The 21,815-nt window shown below is 45.2% G+C and overlaps 1 protein-coding gene across 2 annotated transcripts in view; it reads left to right on the top strand.

The window, feature by feature from the left end:
* Positions 1-21,815, top strand: part of TAOK3 (TAO kinase 3) — a 45,236-nt gene that overhangs the window by 4,028 nt on the left and 19,393 nt on the right. Inside the window, exons 3-12 of one of the 2 annotated variants that reach the window (XM_031057368.1) lie at positions 1-62; positions 933-1,034; positions 1,292-1,337; positions 1,942-2,038; positions 4,067-4,180; positions 5,533-5,624; positions 7,519-7,612; positions 8,962-9,043; positions 11,740-11,907; positions 14,632-14,838. In XM_031057368.1, the coding sequence (XP_030913228.1) occupies positions 1-62; positions 933-1,034; positions 1,292-1,337; positions 1,942-2,038; positions 4,067-4,180; positions 5,533-5,624; positions 7,519-7,612; positions 8,962-9,043; positions 11,740-11,907; positions 14,632-14,838 (1,064 nt within the window). The remainder of the gene's footprint in view (positions 63-932; positions 1,035-1,291; positions 1,338-1,941; positions 2,039-4,066; positions 4,181-5,532; positions 5,625-7,518; positions 7,613-8,961; positions 9,044-11,739; positions 11,908-14,631; positions 14,839-21,815) is intronic. The other variant, XM_031057366.1, reaches the window with a different exon arrangement.

The following is a 21,815-nucleotide window of genomic DNA, read 5'->3' as shown; positions in this document are numbered from 1 at the left end:
CCCACACTAATGAGGTGGTGGCAGTCAAGAAGATGTCCTACAGTGGAAAGCAAACAAATGAGGTGAGGGGAATAAAGGCAGCTGTGCATTCAGGAGCTGTGGCAGCTCCAGTGGAAATGGGAGCAGGGGAATGAGCTGCAGCTCTGGTTTGACCCCAGCAGAACAGCTTTTAATGCTCCCTTCCATGGGAATCGTGGAGGTTTGCAGAGAGAAAATGAGTTTATGCAAATTTTGACAAATAGTTCGGTTGAAGGAAGTGAGTGGGGATTCAGAATGCCTGGATGGGGCTTGTTTCAGAAATAATTTTATTAAGAAGTGTGTTAAGAGCACACTGGCCACTGGAGCACATCTCTGCAATTCTTGAGAATCTATCAAATTGCAAAGAGCTGCTAATCTTAGTCTCATTTCAGTTTTTGTGTTAATGGTTCCTCTTATTTTTGTGTGGAACTTGGACCCACTGATCCTTTGGGCTGGTGTGTGGATGTGCAGGGTGTGTTTGTTTGTTAAGAGCAAACAGGGGTGGTTTAAACTCATTTTTCCTTGCTTTTTCTCCCAAATGTCAGTGGTTCTGTGCTGTGTTTCAGAAGGTGAGCAGCTCACTGCTACTCTCTGTAATTTTTTACTAACTTTGAGGCCACTGAACACTTCAATTTGCAAAGCTGCAGCATTTAAGTTAAATGTATTGCAGTTAAAATGAGGAAGGAAAATTATTTTGGCAGTCCTCAAGCTGTTAAATATATCTTGGGGGGCATCCCAGTGCAGGAGGGACCCAGACAACTGATTTACAGCTGTGCTTTTGCAACACTGACTTTCCATCTTCATATTGTAAAATAGTTTTATGGTCACTTTTCAGAGTGTGTGGAGTGCATGAAAGGATGTAGAGGATTAAAAAGAGAAATGTATTTATACTTTTTGCTTTGTTTTTTCATTAGAAATGGCAGGATATCATCAAAGAAGTCAAGTTTTTGCAGCAGCTGAAGCACCCCAACACCATAGAGTACAAGGGCTGTTACCTGAAGGAGCACACAGCGTGGGTGAGTGAGGGGCATGTGGAGCAGATGGACCCTGCAGCACTCAAACCCTCAGCACAGGCTCTGAAATAGCTTTAGTACTAAAATAAAGTCAAATTTTGCATCTTCTGATGGAAAGCTATCAAAACCTACTACTTTTTTTTTTTTTTGCCTTAGTCAGGGTTAAAGCCATTATGTGATTTAAATTTGGAATGTAAGGCTGTTTAATCTCAAAATGCATCCAGAGATACCTGAAGGCATGATGTTCTCTTTTTTTGCAGTTGGTTATGGAGTACTGTTTAGGATCAGCTTCTGATTTGTTAGAAGGTAAGTTTGATATATCTTGGATTTTCTTTTTGCCAGTGCCCCCCACCTGAGTTTGATGGGAGTGGAGCTTTGCAGATGCTGCAGGTGCTCTGTCTGTCCTGCTCCATCCTCTAGGAACAATTTGAAGCTTTCCCAGTGCTACAGATAGTTGGCATGTACATTTTAATTTTGTCAAATGAAGGTATAAAAGTGTACAGTTATGTTCCTGTAATCTGTGCCTTTTTAGGCTGCCCGTTTTGGGAATATCCATAATAAAATCCTGCAGAGATCACTTTTGTCCTTGCCTTGCAGTGTGCAGGAATAATTACAGATGGGTTTTAGAACAGGAGGTTGATGTGACCTCAACACTGGAACAGCACCTGCAAAGAAAGAGGGGAATCTTAAGTCAAAATAGGGAATTAAAGCCAAAGTTTGCAAAAATTAGTGTTCCTTGGGGGCCAAGGTCACAGGATCACAGTTTGCGTTCTTCCCTCAGAGGGAAGAATTCTTCCCTAATTTCTCTTTGTAGGGGATTGGTGGGATTCCTTTCTTTAAAAAACACTTTCTCAGGAAAATATCCCATTTATTTTCTTCTGTTCTATTTTCTTTATTTTTTCCCCTGTAGTTCACAAGAAGCCACTCCAGGAAGTGGAGATTGCTGCCATCACCCACGGTGCCTTGCAGGGGCTGGCCTACCTGCACTCCCACTGTAGGATCCACAGGTGAGTCTACAGCTGCTGCTGCCCTTCCATCTGCTGCTCCCTGGAGTCTCAAAGCTGCTTAGAAACTTATTCTAACAACTTTGGAAAAAGTTATTCTATGAACATTTTCTCTGCCTCGTTGGCAATTGTCCTGTGCAGACCCTGGTTACAAAGGCTACCCAGGAATATTGCACTGAAATTAATAGGAGATTATCATCCTAAATGTGCCAAATAAATTGGAGTTCACTGAGCTAGACTATTTCTAAGACTAGATAATTTTTCATATTTACATGTGAATAAGTAAAACTGTATTGGGTTTGCACAGCCTGATTCTTGGTAGCAGGGAGGTCACAGAGGTGTGATGGAATCACAGTTAGGTGATGGAAGTGTAAATCAAGAATAAAACTACCTGAGGAGAAATCCAAGCACTTTCCCATGGAAGGTGGCAGAGCCCTGGAACAGCTGCCCAGGGAGGGTGTGGATTTTCTCTCTCTGGGGACATTCCAAACCCACCTGGCCACGTTCCTGTGTCACTGCTCCCGGGGGGTTGCACTGGGTGATCTCCAGAGGTCCCTTCCAACCCCAGCTATGCTGTGCTTCTGTGACCTGGATTTCGTACAAAGGGAATTCCAGCTTTTCCCTGCTGAGCTGGGGAGGCCAATCAGCTCAGCCAGAAATGAAGGAGCAGCGACACATCCCTGCTTCTGTGGCTGCTGCGACAGAAGGGGACAGGCGGGAGGGCGAGCCCTGCCTGGGCGGGGAGCAGCGCCGTGCTGCTGCCACAGCCCCACCGAGAGCTTCCTCTGCCAGTGGGGGAACGGCGAGGCCGAGGGAGAAGGGGCAGAATTTTGGGGTTGGGGACCCTATTTTGGGGTTGGGGCCCCAATTTTGAGGTTGGGGACCCGATTTTGGGGTTTGGTCCCGCGGGTCCGGCCCCGCACGGGGACCTGGCGCGGGGGCGCCACCTGGTGGCGAGGGGGCGGCACTGCAGCCCCGCGCGGCTGATCGCGCGTGGCGCCGGGGCTGGAAAATGAGGGGAAACCTGGGTTTTTAAATTAATTTCAGGCATTTTTTTATTATTGAATTTCAATTAAAATTATTGTTACATTATTATTAAATTCGCATTAATTATTGTTAAAGTATTATAAAATTCTTTTTAAGTTATTATTAATTTTTTAATTTAATTTATAGAATAATAAAATTACTATTTAATTCAAGGCTGGCAGATATGTTGCTGATACCTGATGTGGCTGTTGAGCCGTGGTGTAGAATCACAGCATGGTTTGGTTTGGAAGGGACTTTAAAGTCCTTCCAGTGGCACCCCTGACATGGGCAGGGACAGCTTCCACTGTCCCTGGGTGCTCCAAGCCCTGTCCAGCCTGGCCTTGGGCACTGCCAGGGATCCAGGGGCAGGCACAGCTTCTCTGGGCAACCTATGCCAAGGCCTCATCACCCTTATAGGGAAGGATTCCTTCCTAATTTCCCATCTAATCTGCTCTCTGCCAGTGGGAAGCCATTCCCTGTGCCCTGTCCCTTCATCTGTTGTAAACAGGGAATAAATCCCTCTCCATCTTTCTTGTAGGCTCCCTTCAGGTGCTGGAAGGCCACAATTAGGTCACCCTGAAGCCTTCTTCTTTCCAGGCTGAGCAATTCCAATTGTCTCAGCCTTTCCTTGTGGGAGAGGTGCTCCATCCCTTTGGCTGTTGTACAGGGAAGGTGACAGGGGAGGTGACAGTGAAGGGCACAGCCTGTGCTGTCTCTCTTGTGCTTTTGATGTGCTCATTCTTGCGCACACAAGACTTCAGCACTTGTCCTGCAGCAGAAGTGTTGGGATGTAGCACTTGTGGGTGAAATATTCCATAATATTACTTTTGAAGCTGCCCAGGGAATGGGGGAACAGAGGTTACTCTGGGCTCGCTGCTGAAACTCAGTGAATTCCTCTCTGTGTCTCTGTCCCAGCATTACAAATTGCAGACAAAGGCATCTCACCAGAGTTGGCATCATGCTGAATTACTTCTTTTTCCTCTTTTTTTTTTTTCTCTCTTAAAGGGATATTAAAGCTGGAAATATTCTTCTAACAGAACCAGGTCAAGTGAAACTCGCTGATTTTGGGTCTGCATCGATAGTCTCCCCTGCCAACTCTTTTGTGGGAACACCTTACTGGTGAGTGAAGCCTGCAGTGCTTCAGTCCTTTATAAAACTGCTCTCTTCCCTTTCCAGTGCTTCACAATTCAATAACAATATCTTTATAAAATCTTCATTGGCCAAGCAGTTTTCCTGACATCCCTGTGTCCAGATCGTCAGGAAGTCTGTCCTTGCTCAGGGTCCATAAGGAGAGGTTTGGGCTGTGCAATGCTTGGGAATGGCTCCACTCTTGCAGTGCCATTGGCTTAAAAATACCTCACACTTGGCCCAGGTGATGGGACTGAGACACTCATGGAGAAAGGGGCTCCTGTTGGTCTGACTGGAAGTCACACAGCTACTTCAATCCTGTTTTGAAGGAATTGCTGAAGGGTCACCTGAGTTCCTTGGCATTCCCAGCACTGAGGACCAGCACAGCTCCATGCTCCACTGATTTTGTGGCAGAGGCCCCAGGCAGTGCTGGGAGGTCACCATGGCCCAGCCTTGGAATGAGGCCGTTTGGCAGGAAGCCTTTTGTTGGAAGAACACAGTTTAAGAGGCTGAATTTTTGTAGGCTGGGCCTGCTGCTTCTCGGTCCCCACTTCATCCCTTTATCCTGGACCACCACTGTTCCCAGTTTCCCTGTTCCGTTCATGGCTGCTCCCACAGGCTGCATTTGCCTGCTGGAAATGCTCCTGATGTGCCAGGATGCAGGGGGTGCCTCCAGGGCTCTCCCAGCCCTTGCTGTCAGCCTGCAGCTACAATGCCTTTGGAAATAGAGGGGTTTCCCATGTGCCAGCATATTCTGCTAACAGGGAGATTATTGGGTTGACTCTTTTTTCCTCCCCCCTTTTCCCCTTTTTTCCTCCCCCCTTTTCCCCTTTTTTCCTCCCCTCTTTTCCCCTTTCTTTTCTCCCCCCTTTCCCCTTCTTTTCTCTCCCTCTTTCCCCCTTCTTTTCTCCTTCCCCGCTTTCCCCTTCCTTTTCTCCCCTCTTTCCTCTTTCACTTTCCCCCCTTCCTTTTTTTTCTTCCCCCTTTTCCCCCTTCTTTCCCCTCTCCCTTTCCCCCTTCTTTCCTCTCCCCCTTTCCCCTTTCTTTTCTTCCCCCCTTTCCTCTTTTGCTTTTTTCCCCCTTCCTCTTTTTTTTTCCCCTTTCTCCCTTTTTTTCTCCCCCCTGCTCCCCTTTTTTCTCCCCCCTTTCCTCTTTTGCTTCTCCCCCCTCCCCTGACAAGTTGCTGCTGTGGTCAGTGCCTGTTCCATTCCACCACACTCTTCCTCATCTCCCTGCTGTCTCTGCTGGCCTGTGGCTCTGCTCAAGGGGCTGGAGCCACCTCAGGTGGTGTCCCTGGAGTGTCCCTGTGTGTCCCTGACTCAGCCTTTGCTCTGTGCTTGCAGGATGGCACCAGAGGTGATCCTGGCAATGGACGAGGGGCAGTACGATGGCAAGGTGGATGTTTGGTCTCTGGGGATCACATGCATCGAGTTAGGTGAGTGAGCACACAGCTGAGGTGGGTGATTAACTCTGAACTCCTGCAAAAAGGGAAGATCCTTATTCCTCATCAGTTCTCCCCTTTAAAATGCCTTGGAGCACCCTGACAGTTGAGTTCAATCTTTTTCTGCTGGCAAATCACTGATGCTCTGTGCTTTCATGTTAGTCTGGTGTGCTCACTTATTCCCTGGAGAGCCAGAGCATTTTGCTCTTGAGTGAGAGAGGAAACCATGGTTTGTCATCTGTGTTTTCCAAGCTGCACTCTGAGAAAGCTGTCCCAGCTGTTGTGCCAAGGGAACTGGTGTCCTAAGGATTGTGTGTCAGAAAGGACCTACATTTAATTTTCAATTCTTCTTACTTCCCTGCTCTCTGAAACAAAAGTCTTCACCCTCAGCTGAAAAGTTTGTGCCATGAATCATCGTGGACAGGTTCTTTATGGGAAGAGAAGAAAAGGGTTTGCACTTCAGAGGGCAAAAGATGCACATCCACAGAGCCTGGAGCAGAGGTGGATGTGATGGCAGGTACACAGAGCAGACCCTAAGTGTGTGTTTCAAGTTTGAATATTGACACTGCATGTGCTGAGTAGATTATTTTCAAAAATCAGTCTTGATAATGGATTCTATTAAACAGCAGTACACCAATAACTTTTTGTGTGGGTGAGTTCACTGACAGTGTCATTGGTGAATGTTTAATCAGCAGAAATGTGTGAGATAACAAAGAGGGGGATGTGCAGAAGTGCTGTCTCCAGAATTGAGATGGTGTAGATAACCAGAACTAACATGGCTGTATTTCATGTGCCAGCATGCTGACACAGTCTGTATTTTGACATAAAGAATGCCAGAACTGGAGGTTTTAGGCTTCTGTTGTTGTGCATGGCCAGTGATTTTTATTTGTGTGAAGCTCAGGTGTGTCACAGCCTCCCAAGGAGTCAATCACAGCAGCAGGAGAGACTCTGCAACCCTCTGTAGACACAGCCTTGGTGCCAGCATTTCTGTGGAGCTTTTTACTCAGAAACGTCAAATATGATGGACTTGCTTTCCTTAAAAATACCCTTTTGAGAAGCATTAAACTTTTTTTTAAACTTCAAACTTCGCATGATTCCCTGTGTGAACACGAGCTCAGGCAGCAGTGGGAGGAGATCTCTTGTTGAGCAGCCCTTGGCTTTCTTTGAATGCTGATCTCTTAATTCCTGGTGTAGCTGAAGTAAGTAATGATTAAGGAAAAGCAAATGTGGTGCTTTGCCTGCATGGCAAAGGCTCTGGCCTGAAAGAACTGAGAAATCCTGGCACCACTGACCCTGGGGAGAACCAGCCTCCCCCAGAACTGTGAATTCTGCCCTGCTGAGAGGTCAGGGGCTGCTGGCCAGGGGCCCTCTGGGTGCAAGGCCTGGGAAGGATTTCAGTGAGAGGGAGTTCATGGCACACCTGGCAAGTGAATGGGATAACCTGTCCCCCTTGCAGTGACAAATGAGGCAGGCAGCCACTTTTTCCTGTAATCCACATGTTCCAGCAGTGCATCAAACATCTGTGGGGGCTGATACAGCATGTCCTGGCCCTGAACTGTGCCTGAGATTAGTTTTACTCAGTTTCAGCTGGTTTTGCCACAGCAGATCAGGTGTGAGATGTTGCAGTTAAAGTAAAAATTTACTGTAGACTCTTCCTTACAATTTGTATCGTGCTCTCTTTGGATTTTGTCATCCCTCTCCAAGTGAACAGCAGCTTTCCTTGTGTGGGTGTCCTGGTCTAACTTGGAATATTAAAATGATTGGCCTAAGTGTGATGACAACAGCATTGGGTATTGGTTTAGCAGTGATACCCTGCTCATACTTCCATACATTTCTCCTTTCTCTCCAGACACCTTTATCACACCTTTCTGTTCTTTTCTCTTTCCAGCTGAAAGGAAGCCTCCACTTTTCAACATGAATGCAATGAGTGCCTTATATCACATAGCCCAGAACGACTCCCCTAGGTTACAATCAAATGAATGGTAAGAGAACCATTAACAGCTGATTTTTGTTGTTTATTTCCCTGAAAATGCCGTGTGACACTGCACAGTTCAAGACTGACAAAGAACATGTTGGCTGCAGTGCAGTGATTTGTGTGTGTTCTCAAATCCTGTGTATGCTAGCTCAATTCTGACCTTCTGTCACTCTGGCTGTTCTACAATCTAAAAGTGTGGAGGTGTTAATTCTGGGATGTAGCTGCTGTAGGAATTAAAATACTCTCAGATGTGTTAAACCAGCCATGGCTGAGCATCAGCAAAGTTTCCAGCTCCCAAAGATCTCTTGGCAGAAGAGTTGTTAGCATTGCTGTGCAGCTGAAATGTGGAGAAAGGGAGGAGAATGTGGAGGTAATTGGATATTTGTGTCAGTGGAGGACTCCAAAAGCCCTCAGAGTTCTGTGGCCAGCGAATGCTCCCTGTGTCCAGGCTTGTTCCAGAATCTGAGCTTGGGTACAAGAACACTTGGTTGTTCTGTGGGTTCCCAGTTCCCAGGACTGGAATGTTGCTGTTGGGTGATGCTTGGCAGAGTCTGCACAAGGCTTGAAACAAAAGCTCCTGCTGAGGTGTGGAGTTCCCCCATTCCTCTGCTGGCCATTTAAGCAGCACAGCTGTTTAATTGCTGATCATTTTGTATCAAGACCGCTCCAGTTTCCTTAGTTCATCCTCTCTGTTTTGCCCATTTTTCTGGGTTCCAGGGCCTTGCTCTGCTGCCTGCAGCGTGGTCCCCATGTTCTGTGCAGGATTTGCAGGGCAGAGCAGAGATAGCTGTGGGTAAACACAGCCCCACATCAGTGCTCTGGATTGCAGGCCCTTGTTTACAGTGCCCTGTTTGCTCTCTTGGAGTCACCAAGGTGCCTTTTGTGCTCCTTTTGAGTCCAGAAAAATCAGTTTCCTTCTTTCCAGCTGGGATAAAACCTCAAATACAGCCTCAAGTGTTGAACTGAGCATTGAGGCAGGGTTCCCTCTGTAACCTCCCAGAGATCAGTGAGTGCATTTCTGGAATTCCCAATAATTTCACTGTCCTTTATTTTTAAGCAGTTGAAGTAAAATGAAAAATAGTGACTGGTACACGTAGTTCTCACTTGGTTTTCAGTTTGTGCTTGGGGATAGTTCTGTGTCCATGTTGTTTCAACAGCCTTTAATTGGGAAAGAATTGATGAGATCAACTTGGAATTTGGAAAAACCCCATTACTTTCTCTGCCTTAGAACTTAAGAACAAATCAGTCAACGTTTTTCTTTTGCTTTGCACTGATAAGTTTGAATATATTCCAGATCCTGAGCTTCTTTTTTTAATTTAGATTTTTTCAATTTTATTTTATTTTTTGATTTTGCAGGTCAGACTCCTTTAGGGGATTTGTTGATTACTGCTTACAGAAAATACCTCAGGAAAGGCCATCATCAACAGATTTGTTACGGGTAATTTATCAAATCTTTTCCAGAAATCTGGGGGGAAATCTGTTTGTCTACCAAAATAATTGTAAAGATGGTGAACAAATATTTGCCCTTACAAAAATCCACCCTTTGGCTGGATTTTTTTTTTGGTTTTCTTTTTCCCTCCATTCATGCATCACGCTTAGCAGTTAAAAATAGCATTAAGGGGATAGGCCAAGGCTGACTTCCTCCCCTAATCAAACCACCAGACCCAAAAGTTGTTTAAATCCTTTTAATGGTTTCTATACTGAACCCAGTTAATTAAACTCATTTTGGAAATAACTGGATCACTTTGGAAGGAGTTGTTACAGGTCCCTAATTGCCAAGAGCCTGTAGGAGGGGGACCTGGAGTGATGTGTGTAGAGTTTGCCAAGGGTTTGTCAGTGAATCATGAATCAGTTCCAGTTTAAGTCATTTGGGTTCAGTTTACCTGGGAAATAGAGGAACTGTTTACAGCTCCAAGGGCTTTGCTTTTGGGAAATTCAGGAGCAGCCTTCCATTAGAAGGTAGGGGGATGTGAAGTCCTGTCCAGCCCCTTTTCCATCAGGCTTTTCTTTTAAGTATTGCCTTTCTTTAAAGTTGATTATTAGCCCTGCTCTCCCTCTGGCTGCCAATGACCTCTCCAGGTAAATGATGAAGGAGCTGTTTGTGCTCCCTTTGGCACCTGGTGTATTTTTTTATTTCCTGTGGTACATTTGTGCTGTGGTAAATAATCAGTGTTTTGTTCCCTGGTTCTACTTGTAGCACCCTGACCAGCTAATAGGTTTATGTTGTGAGTTTTGGAATGATTCATTCCTGGGGATTGGCAGCCTTGCTGCTCTCTAGGAACAGGCTGAGTTCATTGAAGGATGTCATTTCAGGAGTACCTTAGGCTGGAGTCTCTACAAACAATTAGAGCGGAGATCTGAGTGTGAAATCCTGTCTATTCCATATTTTATATTTATATTTTATTTATATTTATGTCTGCCCTATGCTTTTCACATGGTCACATTTTCATATTTGAGTGCACACATAGAATGGATTTAGGTTCAGGATCATGGCTCCAAATGCTTTGCTGCTTTCTAAAAATGATCTACAATGAGATAAAAATGGGTTCCTTTTTTTCCTCATCATAAATAAGCTGCAGATTGTTACTGTTCCCAGAGAAATAAATGGTGGTTATCTGCATTGAGGAGCAGAAATGATTCATTTTGTTTCTGTGTGAAATGATGTTAAGAACTTCTAGCTCTGATTCAAAAATAAACACCATCACTACAAGCAAAATTGGGTACTGAAATGACTGGCTGTCCCCAGTAGCAAAACTCAAATGCACAGCAGTTTGAATTCAATTAAAAACGAGAAATCAGCTTGTGGCATGATGCTTTCCTTGTTTATTTACAAATCATTAAAAGATGATTAGCTCATCCTTTCAGCCCCTTTGTTGAAGGCTCCTGGTTCAGGGTGGCTGGGGCTCCATGTGCTGCTCACTCCAGCTCCAGGGGATGAGTTCACTCCTGAGTGAGCCCACAGGAGAGCTGGGAGGCTGAGCAGGCACAGCTGACCCTCCTGAGAATTTCCTTGCAGGTGGGTCCAGCTGTTGAGGCTCTAACAAAAGCCCCTTGTGGATTTGCAATGTGCAGTAGAGAACAACTCTTTTTTTTCCCCATTGCCATTTTTTCTGTTTTCACAGTTTTTCTGTTTTTCTCCAAGCATGCAGAGGATGTTTGTGCCCTAAAGCCATCCCTCTTGGGAAGCAGCATACCCAGCTGTAGGGATCCCATAAAAGCATTGGCAAGTGTTCACTCAGGTTGTCTCCTTTAGCCAAGGTTAAATGGGAAAGCTGGAGACTTTTGTATCCACTGCCAGCTGTACAGTTCAGGAGAATGTGTCTGATAAATCAGAGAAGAGGCTTTAATCATGTTCCTAAATACCATTAAGGAATTTATTAAGTCTGCACTTAAAACCTGTGCAGGAGTTGTCAAGAGCCTGATTTGATTTCAACTCTGGCTACAAAAGTTTTAGGTATAAATAAACTTTGTGGTCTCCTTGCTGGTTTTATCTGTAAATTGGAATAGATGGATGCAGGATAAATCTTTGCAGGTTGATTCTTCTTTGTTCTGGATGCATTTTGTTCATTCCTGTGCCTCCAAGGTTTGAAGTGTCACCCTGTGTGTTTTGAGTGAACCCACTCAGGAAGGGACAAATCATCTGTGCAGCCTGGAGAGCTCAGAAAACTTGACCCCAGCAGGAGCTCAGTGTGTGTGGAGCCTTTGAGAAAGGCTATTACCAGTTGTTGAATATGAACAGATAAATTGCAAGAATGGGAAGCATCACTTCAGGGGTCTGACAAATCCTCCACTGTCCCAGTTGAACTCCAGAGTCTGCAGTGAGGTGTTCTGTGTCCTTTAACAAGTCCCCCATGGTTCCAGTTGAACCCCAGAGTCTGCAGTGAGGTGTTCTATCTCCTTTAACAAGTCCCCCACTGTCCCAGTTGAACCCCACTGAGATGTTCTATCTCCTTTAACAAGATCACACTATCCCAGTTCAACCCCAGAGCTCACCCCAGTGAGATGTTCTGTCTCCTTTAACAAATCCCCCATGGTCCAGTTGAACCCCAGTGAGATGTTCTGTCTCCTTTAACAAGTCCCCACTGTCCCAGCTGAACCCCAGAGGTGACCCCAGTTCTGTCTCCTTGTCCCCAGCACGATTTTGTCTGCCGGGAGCGGCCGCCCAGGGTGCTCCTAGACCTGATCCAGAGGACCAAGGATGCAGTGAGGGAGCTGGACAACCTGCAGTACCGGAAAATGAAGAAAATCCTCTTCCAGGAGAAATGGAATGGGCCCCTGAACGAGTCCCAGGAGGAGGAGGAGGTACTGGGGAGGGTTTGGCACCCCATTCACACTGTTGCCAGTCATTCCAGGGCCAGGGAGGTGTTCCTGTCCTTAGGGTGGCAGAACAAGCACAGCCTAGGTGAGGAATGTTGTTGGAATCTCATCTGGATCAGCAGAGGGGCAGGAGAGGGTGATGAGTGAAAGTCCTTGCTCTGTGTTAAAGCTGCCAATTACTGTAGTGTGGAACTTTGGATTTTTTCCAGTGCTGCCCGTTCTTCTGGAAGCCTTAGGGAAGAAACTCCTTCTGAGGGAGGTTCTCTGTGAGAAGTGGCTCCCAGCCTGTGTGGAGGAGGGTCTTTGACAGCCCAAGCTTTTCTTTCTCATCTGCACAGTCAAAACAACTCCATTAATGTTAATATTTTTTCAATTACCATAACTTTACTGTAAAGTAATTGGCCTCTCATGAGCTGAAAAGCAAATCACTGAATTAGTAGGACTTATTTTTTTTAAATTCTTTAATGTTAAGGAAGAAAAAGGTTAAAGACATAAAATGCAGCTTCAGTTTAAATCTTGTAATAAACAAGCCACTTAATCAGTGTATGATAATTGACCCTAACTGTGGCTGAGAGAAGGAAACCAGTCATTTTTCAATTGATGAGCTTAGATGGAAATTAATGTCACTTGGTGCAGGCACAATGCATAAATAAATCCATGACTGCTTCTCAATGAAAACCACTGACAGACAAATGGATGTCTGTGTTCCTTTGCCCCAGTGGAGTGAGGCAATAACACAAGGTGCCCAAGCTCAGAGGATCTTCAGGGCCTTGGGTTTGAGGTTTGGGGGTGTCACATGCTCCTTGAAGGCTAAACTGGTTGAAGAAATGGGCATGTGGGAGCTGCAGGAGGAGGGGACTGGCACTTTGTGAAGATGCCCCAAAGGAGCAAGAACAGCAACTGCTGTCATTGAAGGTCTCCTCCAGCTGCCAGACCTGGAGCTTAGCTGGGGACTGGGGGATTGTCAGGTTTGTGCACTGAAACCTCCCAGTTTCTCTCCCCACAAGTGCCAAGCTGTCAGCAGAGCAGGGAATGGTTTCCCTCTTGGCTGTTGAGCACTTGCAGCTCAACAGGAAACACTGGTGGTGTTTGGCTCCAAGGTGTGTCTGTGTTCCTCCTGGCCCCACTCCTGAGGAGAGCAGGGAGAAGAGCTGCAGGGAGGGCAGGGATGCAGCTGACACTCTGCATGTGCACAGCATGCTCTGCACTGACCCCTGAGCCCTGTCCCAGCACAGGAGGTGTCACTGCTCGTGTGTGTGTGTCACTAACTGGGCAGGGAGAGCAGACCCAGCACGTGCTGCAGTTCCTGCTGAGCTGGGGACCCCACCTGCCCCACTGGAAATGCCACCAGGCACTTCCTTCTTCTACCTTGGGCTTTCTAAGGTGGAAGATGAGCCTTAAAAATATTTAACATGCAAAATATTACTAATGCTTTCCTCAGAACCCTCCCAAGAAGGTGAAAGTTGAAGTCAGGAAGCCAGGTTGCATATGCAATCTCATCTCTGTCCTTCCTGCATAAACATTGATTAATGACACAGACTCAGATCCTTCATTATGTGATTTCTTCTGCAGCTCTACATAAGCATCCTGAAAATATTTTCATTCCCCTGTGTTCTCTGTAAAATAGTATTATTCTGGATTTTAAGTGCTCTCACACAGGCTCTGAACGATCTGCTGATTGCTTAAAAAATAATCACACAATCAAAGGCAAATCTGTCAAGTCTCAATTTTATCTTTCTGTCGGTCTCCAACAAAATGAGTTCCCTGTTAATTGATTTGTAATGGAATTCTCCCCAAGCTCCCTTCAGAGGCCAGGGCAAACTGGATGCAGCAGCAGGCTGCTCATTTTAGTGAGTCAAGGCTGCTTCACCCCAGGAGCTGAAGGATGTTCAGAGTTCTGTCCTCACTGTGAGCTCCTTACGAGCCTCCTTGGTGCCACTAGTTAATTACAAAGGACTCCATAAATTTTCTCAATCAGTCCAGACTAAGTGCATACCCTGGCATTACTGTACTTCTGTGCATATGGAAGAAGAAAAAAGGCTGCAAACTCCTGATATTTGGCTGTAGAATCAAAAATACCTCTTATATGAGGAATCTTTATTTATGTATATCCAAGTTTTAACCCCCTATAATAATGCAGGCTCATCTGAGTCAGCTGCTAAGATTCTTCACTCACCTTTATCTTGGCTGAAAACACAAGATTCAAGGGGTTTTTAGCTTGATAAAATGGAATTGCTGACTGCTTGGGACATGGAGGTTAAAACCTCTATGCCATGTAAAATATATAAAATATTAAATAGACTCATTGTCTTATATATTTCTTGATTCAGGAAATGTGTTATAGCAGATCCTGACTTGAAGCATTGTTTTTGTTCAAACTTGGATAATTTCTCTTAATTATGAGGCTCCTTGAGTATTCCTGGATGTCTCCTATCAAGCCAAGAGCCATGCCCAGACTTAAGGATACATGAAAAAAACTGGCTTGAAACCTGATGTGATCAGATTGCAGGGAAAAAGGCAGGAGCTGCCTGCCTGATATGGAGCATTCCAGAGCCCAAACAACCCTTTGAGATGTGCAGTTGGCAAAATAATGGGCAAAGACCCTTGAAGCCTGCAGAGTCACCTTTAAAACAAACTCTGGGCGTTGCAGGCACGTGCTGGGCAGGTGATCTCCTGCAGGATCTGTAACTGATGCCCCTTGTTTTATAGGACAGTGAGCATGGATCAAACCTGAGTAGGAAGATGGACAGTCTGGGCAGCAACCATTCCATCCCCAGCATGTCTGTGAGCACAGGCAGCCAGAGCAGCAGTGTGAGCAGCATGCAGGAGGTCCTGGATGAGAGCAGCCCTGAGCTGGTCATGATGCATAGTGACGAGAGCACCATTAATTCCACCTCCTCCGTTGTTCACAAGAAGGTACGTGTGCCCTGCTGCTCTGTGCTGAGAGCAGGAGCTGCTGCTGGCCTTGCCAGAGTCAACTTCTGTGGGGTTTTTGTCTTTAAAAGCATCTAAAGAACCTCTGCCCATGAAAAGAGGTTGCTACTCAAGGAGCTGTCAGTGCCTAGGCAGGGTCACCCAGGCTCCCCGCATGCCCAGCCCTGCATGTGCACCTCTTCCTCTGCTTGGGACATCCTTGTTTCCTTTGGAATGCCTGTGCTGTGCTCTGTGTTGGTCCTGGCAGCCAAGCTAACCCTCTGCCAGGCACAGTGTGTGATTCAAACCTGCCTGCACTTGGATTTCCCTTGTGAGGAGTGGAAGTGGTGTGCAGAGCTTTGGACCTTTCCCACCAGGTACGTTTGGAGTCGAGTCCCACTCGATGCTTTCCTGCTGCTTTGCTGCATGCTGTGATCTGATGCCTTTCCTTTTCCTAGGGCTGGATCTCGAGCTGAGGTTGTCTAGCTGTAAGCCAGCATCTCATCTCCACTGTTTGTCTGACTAAAATAGTTTTGGCTTGGCCTTGGCAGTGTCATTTGCTAGTGGGCAGCAAAATGTAGGTTGGTTGTGTTGGTTTCATTTGCAAGGAACTTCAAAGTGTACGTGTGCTTTTTGCCAGAGGAGCTAAAACATTGCAGCAGCATGAAAAGTATGAATTTCTTGTTTGTAAGGTTACAGTAAGGCTTGGTTGTAACTAACTAAATATTTGTAAGCAGTTTTTCCTCCTGAAGTGCAGGGTTTGTGTCGTTGAATATTAAGAACTATTGAAACATTTTGTCTTCAACAAAACACGGTCTTACATATTTAAAGATACTGGCAGAGAAGTTGCAAAGGTTTTAGGGATTTGCCTCTTTCTTAAAGACAATTGACAGCATCTTTAGAGAAGATTGTGTATTCAGAAAGGTGAAATTAAGGTGTTGGGTACCAAATGCCAGCCCATGGAACTGTCCTGAATGAAGAGCAGCACCACTGATGGGTGTTCTGGGTGGTTATGATTGGAGCTCTTTCTTACTTTGTGTAGGCTTTCAAAACATTTGTTAACTTTAATTTCATGTTGTTAAATTGCCATATTTACTTGTGCATTAAAATGGAAGTTTGAGGGACTGATTTACACAGAATTCATAGGTTATAATCACTGGCCAGAGTTGTTACATTGGATAAAAACAAATCATGAGCTGCTTCCACCAGACACAAATGGCATTTGTGAAAGGAGTGGAGTTCCTGCTTCTTTTAAGACTAATATTATGTTTTATAATGGTTGTATGATACTTGTAAAGTATAAATACAGCATTTCTGATGCTGTAAATTCAGTCCTCCTAGACTTGTGTGTAGGATGCACAAACAGGACACCACATGGAAGTTTTTACCTGGTTTGAAAAAACCCAGGGTGTCTTGCACACTTGTAACTGTACTGTTATAAAAGAAATCCCCTCTAGATCACTCAACACAGGTGTTTTAGGGTAATTTTGGGGGCAGAAAGCCCAGGTCTCACTGATGGTCTTCACAAAACAGTTAATGATTGGCTAGGACTGCTGATCCTTGGAGTAGATTCCTTCTCCATTGGAAAATGTTTCCTTCTGCTGTATGTAATTCATAAAGCAGATTTGGACTCTGCTTAGCAGGACATATTCCAGTCTGCAAATATATTGTTTTAATTTAGTACACTATTTTTTTGTTCTTTGTTACTTTGGGGAATGCAATTTTAAATGGAAAAGTGCTTCACATGTGTATTAATACATGTGAAGAGACTAAAATTGGAGCTGGTCCTTCCAGGGGGGTTTATATCCACATCCATCCCACTTTATTTTCAAGGTAAAGTTCCTTGTTCCAGCAAGATTTCAATTTGTCTTTGTGCTTTAGTTGCATTTCTGGAAACTGGGATGAAACTGAGTTTTGGGTATCACTCTGGAGCCCCTCACAAACAATGGAAAGAGCCTGGAGTTGAAGTTGAATTTAAGCTCAAATCATTTAATCAGCCTTTAAAGGCTAAAAAGAAAATACTGGTGAGCATAAACAGCATTTTGTGGGTACAGGGTCACATATGAGATGGTTTTGACATGGGTGAAGTCAAAAATGTTGTATAAAATTGTGTTATTCCACAATTGTGCTAATGAACAACCTCCAGATTGTGGAAAGGGTCCAAGAAGGCAAAATGGCTTGGAGTGTTGATATTTTCTATGGCTCAGAGCTCTAAAAAGTCAGAGCCCTTCTGGTGTTTTGGGCCCCAGAATGTCACATGCAGGTTAAATGTAGGCTGGAGGAGTCTGTGGTGTGTGAGATGCAGTTCTCAGCCCTCAGTGCTCTCCTGGTGTGGAGAGCCAGCCTGGGCTGGCCTGCAGGAAAGCAGGAGCTCCTGACAGATAATTCTGTTTAATATTTGAGAATGATTTTGTCCTGGCAATGTCCCAGCCAAATCCCCCCCTTTGTTTGGATCATCCCTGAGTGCTGCTTGGCTGGGAGCAGCCTCAGGCACCTGAGGAGCACCCCTGGCATCTGTCCTGTGACCTACCCTGAGGCAGAGGCTTAGGGGAGAGGCTGATGGAGTAAAAGCATTTGTAAACAACTCATTCTCTTTCTTTTTTTTAACAGCTGCTAGTTGGCTGTAACTTCCAAAAATGTTTTGTGGTCACGGGGTAAGTGAAATGACCTGTTCTGATCTGGTTAATTGTCACTGGCTATGCTAGTTGATGGCAGCCAAGGTGCTTTGGGGTTTGCTGCACTTGGGATGAATCCTCTGTGGAAAACAACCCCTCCCACAGCACAGCAGAGCTCCATGGGTTTCATCTTGTGCTTAGAACAAAGGTGACTCCCACCTGTCAGAGTACACCTGTTAGGCTGGAAGAAAAACCACCAAAATATTGAAAATAATAACAAGCCATAATTGAATGTGGAGCCTTTTGTGGTATTTAGTTTATAGCTGTGTCCTGAACTCCTGGGAAGAAAAAAATGGCAATCATGTGAGCTGCTCAGGCAGGAAGCCCATCCTTGGGATCAAACCCTGCTCCCTCAGGAGGACACCTTGATCACCAGCATATTCTTTTCAGGAAATTCAGATGTCTGGCTTGGATGAGGAAGCTTTCCTTGCCCTTGTGCAGGTTGGTGAGCTCGTCCATGTACATCTCAGTATGTCCAGTGTAAGAACTCTCTTCTGAATACAGTTAAATAACTCTGCTACTCCATGCAAGGGGCATCTTGCCTATGGGTACACATTGTCACATCCATCTCCCTTCAGGAGTTTTCAGCTGCACAGGCTGAGAGCTGGAGAGTGACAGCTCTGATAGAAACCCAATTGTACCTGAGAGCCCCAAAAAATGACAAAATGGGACAGGGAGTAAAACTCCAAGTACACTGTGCTTCAAAGACACATAACCCAGATTTTAAAATCAGATAAATATCCGTTTATTCATCTTAAAAATGAGGATAAAGATTTTTGGCTCCCAGAGTAAGACAATAAAGTAAATATAGGCATCAGCTGGTGCATCAGAGATGTTTTGTCACCTGTTTTGTTCAGCAGTGTGGGCACAGGTGGCTTCCCAGAAATATTATTTCATTGTCCTCAATGAATTTATTATTATTTTATGTCTGCCAAACTATAATAATAAGATGTTGTAATCTTTTTATCTAAACAAAAAGCCAGTACAATATTGGTTTTTTCAACTGCAATAGTCAGCTGTTGCTGTTTCTTGCTTCAGTCTTAAAATCATCAGTGCTTTCTGAAACTTGGGCAGTAAAATGTCAGGGAAAACTTGTGGTTAAGGTGTGATTTATAACAAAAAGGTGGAAAAGAGGATCTTTGTAGCTGACCATCACAAATTCTCACCCAATGTCTGCAATAATAAAGTACATTTACAATAACTGCTGCAACTTGAGTGACTTCCCAGATCCTGTAAGTTAACCTGTGCACATTTCCTGTTGCTGCTCCAATTAATTTCAGCATTTGTGGGGAATTTATATTCGTGGAGAGAGCTTAAACCTCCCTGTTGATTATCAAGGCACTTAAAGCAGTGTATTAAGACAAATGGTGCCACACTGTTGTTTTCCTTGCTCTTTAAATTCCTAGAAAGCACAAAGGGATTTGCTGCAATTCCATGGAAGTCTTTAGTGTGGCTTGGAAATTGCCTTTCCTGTTTGTCTAGGAGACTGGCAGCAGTTGATGACTCCTCCTGTGTCTCTGGAGGTTTTATTTGGTGTGCATAGCAAAAAACCGAGTGGGAAAGGGGATGTTCCACCTGAGGAGAAGGTGGAGGTGTCCCAGCTTTGGGCTGGGCAGAATTTGGATGGTAAAGGCCTTTTTTCAGTGAGGAGAAGGATGAAAAGCCAGTGTGTGGTAGAACTGGGATGGGACTGGGAGCAAAATCCGCTCTGTGTTGGATTTTGAGCTCATGGTTTGACACAAAGTCATTGTGAGGTGCTCAGAAAGTTCACCAGGGGCAGCCATTCAGATCCACTGGAAGCTCCACCAGCTCCTCTCACATAATTCTGTTTAATATTTGAGAATGGTTTTGTCCCAGCCAAATCCCCCCCTTTGTTTCGATCAACCTGAAAACTGTTTATGTGCATGATACAGTCAGAAGAACAAATTATTCCTTGAGTAGGAAGTTGAAAATTCTGGATTGTTGGCCCTGAAAAAAAGGATTTTAATGAGTGAGTTGTGAGCTGAGCATGCCTAAAGTTGCATCCTTAAGGTAAATATTGCAAAAAAACCCACAGAAAACAGGTGGGAAATGAAGTGTATATAGACGATACATTACTTTAGATACATTACTAAAAACAAATACAAACACATTACTTGGAAACAAACCAGGGTTTGAAATGCAGATTTGGGGCTGAGAGGTACCCTGACCCAAACTTGGTGAGTTTCTGGGATGCCTTGAGTCAGATTTTATTTATTGGGTCCATGAGCTGAGGTACCAGTTTTGTGTCTTTCTTTCCCGCACATTTGAAGCTAAAAGTTGGAAACAAAATTTCTTTATCTGTGCCAACAGTTGCAACTGCAATGTCTCTTATCAAGTTTTTGGGAGAAGAAGAATTTTGTTTTAAAATAAAAGTAGTAAAATTCCATTTTTCTAGGTTTGTAGGGAGATGTTTGTCATCAGTCACCTCATCTGAGGAAGGCTGATGGAGATGTGGCTACTCATAGATTTATTTCTCTTACCAGCTGAGCTTTTTGTCCCCTTGAAATTGGTCCTTTGGCTTTCTCAGCTGCAAAGGAATTTTCCCATTCCTTGCCCAGCTGAGTTTGAAATGCAGAATGTGGTTAATTCACATTCCTGAAGGGCAATTTAATTCTGCTCTGAGCTTCTCATGTGCACTGTGGTAACCAGAGATCCCATAAAACAAGGCCAGGGTGACACTCTGCCCTCTAAAAATCCACCTCTTGGATAACACAAAGTAAATCACAGATTAATTTTCCAGTAGAAAAAGCAATTACAACTTCAACTTGTTATTTTAGGTGGTGTTTTGGAGCATTCTGGAAAGTCTGAATGCTGATTTTAAAAGTTGGGTTTTTTTTTTCAGTGGTTTGCAGCTTCTCTGGATTTAATATTTGCCATACCAAGGAAGATGATGCAGGGATTGGGGTATTGCTTAGCAGGCTTTGGGAGCCCTGTGCACTCCCAGGAGCTGCTGCAGGCTCTGTGTGTGACCAGGGGTGACATTTGTCCTGTCCCCAGCTTCATTTCATGGCTGGAGCACAGCACTGGTGGCTCCTGTTGTTTCCTCAGTGGTTCAGGTGGCTGATTTTGGGGTAAGTTTTCACTGCAGGGTTTGGGATCCCTCTGGTGAGACCATGAGTCAGAGTAAACTGAGAGATGCTGTTGGACTTTAAATGTTTCATCAGGATCTTCTGTTCTAGAGCCTCACATGTGCCTTTCTCAGGAATGTGGGCAAGTCCAAGAGCTCTGCCCTGTCACACCAATGTGCACAAGTTGGAAATCTGAGATCAGCCCAATTTTCAGTGATTTCTCGTGGTCTCACTGCCTCTCCTGTCAGACTGTGCCAAAAATGCCCACTATAAGGATATCCAGTATAAAATGAAACTGCAACTTTGGACTCTGCATATCTCTGTGGAGGACTGTCCTTTTTAGCTGTTCTGGCTCATTCTGTGTGCCTTGTGTGGGTGTAGAGGAGCTGGTGCAGGCTTGGCTCTGTGGTGGCCTTGGGCACTGAGCAAAGGCAAGGGAAAGGTGAGCATGGACTGGGAGTGCTCAAAAGGAAGGATAAGGAAAGGTTTTGGGGTAAAAGCACTTTTAATCAATGTGGTGTTCAGCTCTTAATATCGGCATTTCTGCACCTATTTTGCTTGAACTCATTTCCAGAATCCTATTGAAGAGGGCTGAGTGGGTGTGGGTGTGAGTGAGAAGCAGCTGGAAATGGAGGCCAGCAGAGGGGAAAACCAGGTGTCTGTGGGGTGGGAAAGGAGCATGGGGATGACAGCAGTGTCCTGATGGAGACACCATTCCATGGATTCTCCCTGTGGGGCTCTCTGACCTTCCTGGTGTCTGCTGGGCCATGGCAGGGTAGCAAAGCTGCTCCTGCTCATGGAGGCAGCTCTTCCCTGCAAGGGCTTTCTAGGCACTGACAGCTTTTATTTTGCACCCCAAAGAACTGGAAACTTGATTTAATTCAGGAAGAATCTCAGTCTTCCTGAGAGGATTTAGGAGCTGGAGGTTGAGGATGGGAGTCATGACCCTGGTGGGTGCCAGTGTGGCCGGGCATGAGCGGGGTGTGCCGGGTGTCCAGAGGCTGCTCCATCCCCAGGGTGCAGCCTGCAGGTGTGCTGACTGTTGGCACTCACCATTCCCATTGGGAAAATCGTGGTGGTGTGGGGTTTTTTGCTGGCCTTTTTGAGGAGGGTTTCTCCTGGAGCTTTGTTCCTCTCCCAAATTTGCCTGTGCTGTTTGGGAAGGGCACAGCCTCTCCTGGCAGAGCCTTGCCAGGGAGCAGAGGGGAAGCTGCGC

The sequence above is a fragment of the Geospiza fortis genome, unplaced genomic scaffold, assembly GCF_000277835.1.
Source record: "Geospiza fortis unplaced genomic scaffold, GeoFor_1.0 scaffold408, whole genome shotgun sequence".
Lineage (NCBI taxonomy): Eukaryota > Metazoa > Chordata > Aves > Passeriformes > Thraupidae > Geospiza > Geospiza fortis.
Note: the sequence above shows the minus strand (reverse complement) of the source record. Positions and strands in the feature narration are given on the sequence as shown.